The following is a 4,267-nucleotide window of genomic DNA, read 5'->3' as shown; positions in this document are numbered from 1 at the left end:
GGGGGGGGGGGGGAGATGCAGATTCTCAGGACCCGGGGTGTCCGTTTGGACAGTGTCCCCCCAGGGGAGGCTGGTGAACTCTGGTCCCGCGGAGAGTCTCAGGCAGGAATGGTGACAGGCGCCTGCACCAGAGGGTTCGTGGCCCCCCTGAGTCAGGCAGAGGGAAGCTCCGGAGCGCGGCCAGCTCCTCTCACCCTGGACTCCCCCACCCTGTCAGCCGGGGGACCTGAGATGGATCCCAACGGCGCCAGAGGAGGGAGGGGCCTGTGGCTTTGTTCACTCAGCCTCCCAGGCCGTGGTTCTCCATGGGGGCCTTCTGCCTTGCTTGTGGGAAGCGACCTCCTGCGAAGTGGATGTCCCTGTGGCAGTGTCACCTGCTGGAGGCAGGGACATTCCATTTACTTACGAGAGGTCCCCCCCCAGCATGCAATTCCAGAGCCAAGGCTCGTGGCCCCTCCCAGGTGCTGCAGCGGGGCCAGGCCCTGGGGGTGGCTCCAAGACACGCTTCTGGGCCGCACCATTGACCCAGGACTGAAGGGAGGTTTCGATCCGTGTCTAGTCCAGCTCACGTGCAGTGGCCTGGACCGCGAGGCGGTTGCAGGCGCTCTGGCCCGGCTCGCGATGGACGCTGCGTTCAGGGCGGGGGCTGCATCACCTCCCCCGTGCACTTGTGTTCCAGATCCCCGAGGACAAGGCCAGCACCCCGCGCACCACGACCATGACCTTCACCTGTTTTGTGTTCTTTGACCTCTTCAATGCCCTGACTTGTCGCTCTCAGGTGAGACCTGCTGCCTCTCGGCTTCCTCCCTGAGGAACTGAATCATGTTCTCCGCGAGACGGGTCCCTGCCCAGTTCCCTCCGGGGCTCTGGGGCTCGGGCATCCTTGTCGGGGGCTCTGGGCCTCGGGCAGCCCTGTCTGAGACGGGCGCGTGTGCCTTCCCCGCAGACCAAGCTGATATTCGAGATCGGCCTCCTCCGGAACCACATGTTCCTGTACTCGGTGCTCGGGTCCGTCCTAGGGCAGCTGGCCGTGATTTACGTGCCCCCCCTGCAGAAGGTCTTCCAGACGGAGAACCTGGGGGCGCTCGGTGAGTAGGAGGGGACCTGAGGACGGGATCACCAGAGACCATGGCCACCACGTACTCGTAACTGGGGAGCGGGGTCCCAAAGGACCAGACAGGTACCTGCACTGGGTAGGAGGGCCACTGCTGGGGACAGGGACAACCCAGGGCAGAAGGGGACTGGCATCTCGTCCCCTCCCTGTGCGAGGAGGCTCAGAGCACGGACGGCAGGTGCAGTGACAGTCTGGGCTCAGCTGTGACATGCTGTGTGCCCCAGCGGAGTGACCTGGACACCCACTTACCTGAAGACAGGGAGTGGCCACCAGTAGGGACAGCACTGCTGAAGGGGACGGGACTTCATGACCCGCTCTCTGCAGCGGCGCACACATTCCCTGTGCGGAGCCCCAGGGCTCCCCCATCCTCGCTAGGCTGCCCCAGACCCTCATTCTCTCTTGGGAAGCTGCAGCTGTGATGACTGAGCAGAAGTGGGAGGAGGGCTGGGTCCTGAAGGGGAGGAAGTCCCTAGAGAGAGAGACCGTGACCACAGGGACTTGGAGGGAGCAGGGCAAATACCACCCCTTCCCACCTCCACCCTTTCTTCTCACCCAAGATTTCCGTTGGCCAGCCCACCCCAGGGCAGGCAGGTGAGGCAGCCCCCAGGCAGAGCACGGGGTCTGAGGCAAGACTGGGGAAATCAGCTTTCTTCCCCAAATCTAAAAAGCAGTGTCCTCCTGGGTCTCCTGTGAATGCCCGTGGACACAGACAAAAGAAGACACTCGCCCCCCCCCCGCCCCCCCGCAAAAAATGTTCGTGGATGTTTCCATCCACTGGGAATGAAGCCAGCTCACCAGCTCTGAAGGAAACACCGTGACTGGGCACCATTTGTCCTAAATCGTTAACAACAGGGAGCAGTGATGGTTCTGAGCAATAACATACAGTGGGTCGGGTGGGGGGTCGGGGGTGTCTTTAAGAATTAACCCACAGAACAAGCCAGGGTGGGCTGGGCCAGAGGCGATGGTTAAGGGGCAGCTGCCCTGGGTGACCTGCCCACTGCCCCGCCCCTCTGCCCCTTGCCCTGAACCCCCTAGAAAGGCTACTGGCCCTTGTGGAGCTGCTCAGGGACATGGAAGGGCTTGTCCCTGGCTCCTGGCCCCCTTGCCTGTCTAATTAGAACGAGGTGTAGGGAGCAGCTCCGCAGTGAGGGGTCCTGAGAGCTGCATGGGAGGCCCGCAGCCACCTCCGTGTGGGCACTGCCCAACTCTGGGGGCAGAGCCCTGGGCAGAGCCGACCCTTTTCTCTCCTCACCTTTTCACAGACTTGTTGCTCTTAACCGGGTTGGCCTCATCCGTGTTCATCTTGTCAGAGCTCCTCAAACTCTGTGAGAAATTCTGCTCCGCGGCCAGGAAAGCCCAGGTCCACCAGGAAGACGTGTAGTGGAGCCCGACCATGTAGAAGCCCCAGATAAGCTATATTTTTATGTGACTGCGCCCCGCCCCCGGGCCCTCTTCAGAGAAGGGGTGTTTCTAGGACACGCAGCATGCGGTTGCTCACCGAGTTCTCCCGGGAGGCCAGCAGGAAGCTCGGCCCAGGCGCATCCACACGTGCCCCTCGGGCTCTGGGAAGGACTGTGAGGAAGCTGCACAGAAACACCTCGCTATTTATTAAATCACGATGATTTTTATAAACCACGTTTGCCTGTGTCTTTGTGCGAGAGCTCAATGCATGCAGCCCTGGCGTGAAAAATGCACGGGTGCCTGCAGGGGGGGGCAGGGGCTGGGGACGAGGTGGGGGGTGGGCTGGGACAGGACAGGATGGCCTTCCAGGGCCATCTCCTCCTCCAGCAGATGGGGCTTTGGGTGTTTGTTAAGCGCTAGGCCAGGAGCCTGGTTGTTACTTTGATGGACTGAATTAGTGTTTTTCCTACAAGGGGCCAGGCTGGAAGCCCGCAGCCTGTGCGCATTACCACGTATGTGTGAGCAGCAGTCTCAGCCTGAGTGGCCTACATGAAGGCCCAGCTTTTAAAATGAATGGTAAGCAGCCCTTCCCTTCAGAACCAGGAGCTGGAACATTGCCCGCCTGGCTGACAGCGAGCCTTATCACCCGCTGCCCCAAAGACGTTTAACACGTGCCTGTCCTTCCCGTTGAAAGGTGGCAGAGCAGAGCGGTCTCTGCCCATGCCTCTGTCTGCAGTGGGCAAAACCACCACAAAGAACCAGAAACGAGGCCACAGCTATTACCCCCAGGTGTTAGCCAGGGTTTTCTAGAGAAACTGAACCAATAGGATGGAGAGGGAGAGAGATTTGTTTTAAGGCAGCGGTCGCCAACCAGTGGTCCGAGGACCACTGTTGGTCTGTGATGTCCAAAAGGTTGGCGACCACTGTTTTAAGGAACTGGCTCACCTGATCATCGGGGCTGGCAAGTTCGATATCTTTAGGGCAGGCTGGCAGGCGGGAGAGACTCAGGAAAGGGTTGATATCGCAGCTCAAGTCTGAGGATCTCAGTCTTTTCTCTTAAGCCTTCACCTGATTGGATGAGGCCCACCCACATTATGAAGGGAATCTGATTCATTCACAGGCTACTGATTTAAAGGTTAATCCCATCTAAACATCTCACAGAAACACCTAGATTGGTGTTTGACCAAACAACTGGGCACCATGGCCTAGCTCAAGGTGACACGTGAAAGTAACCATCACACCAGCCACAGCAGCTGTCAGACAGACTGCCCGGGATGGTGACACCTGGGCCAGTACAGGGTAGAGGTCAGAGTGAACCCCTGCAGACCCCAGAGTCCAGATCCCTCCAAAGTAATAGTCACAGCTGGGGAGGTGGGGGGTCCCCGTGGTCCTCTGCCCAGACCCCAAGAGACACCAGAAGTCAATGATGAGAGAGACACATGTACCATCCCTGCAAAAAAAAAAAAAAGATTGAGGGGACTGGCTGCAGAAACCTTTGGGCAGAGGTGATATCTGCCCGGCAACGGCTAAGCAGTCAAGGCTGAATTCCTTCTCACATACAGCCTCCTATGGGGCTTCGCTGAGGCCAGGGCACTTCCTGCTGCCCCTCTCCCTTTGCCGGATCCTTCAGCAGAGTGACCCAAGAAATATGCTTCCCCTTTAAAAACAATAAAAAAAAACAACCCAAGTTGATTGATACTTGCAATAACAAAAATTACTCTTAACCCTTATTAATACCATACAAAAATACCC

At 58.6% G+C, this 4,267-nt stretch overlaps 1 protein-coding gene across 1 annotated transcript in view; it reads left to right on the top strand.

The window, feature by feature from the left end:
• Window positions 1-2,749, top strand: part of ATP2C2 (ATPase secretory pathway Ca2+ transporting 2) — a 51,392-nt gene extending 48,643 nt beyond the window's left edge. Inside the window, exons 17-19 of the mRNA XM_006087083.3 lie at window positions 680-778; window positions 947-1,088; window positions 2,377-2,749. Of these exons, the coding sequence (XP_006087145.1) occupies window positions 680-778; window positions 947-1,088; window positions 2,377-2,495 (360 nt within the window). The 3' untranslated portion in view covers window positions 2,496-2,749. The remainder of the gene's footprint in view (window positions 1-679; window positions 779-946; window positions 1,089-2,376) is intronic.
• Window positions 2,750-4,267: the final 1,518 nt, after the last annotated feature.

Source organism: Myotis lucifugus, unplaced genomic scaffold, assembly GCF_000147115.1.
Source record: "Myotis lucifugus unplaced genomic scaffold, Myoluc2.0 scaffold_35, whole genome shotgun sequence".
NCBI lineage: Eukaryota > Metazoa > Chordata > Mammalia > Chiroptera > Vespertilionidae > Myotis > Myotis lucifugus.
Note: the sequence above shows the minus strand (reverse complement) of the source record. Positions and strands in the feature narration are given on the sequence as shown.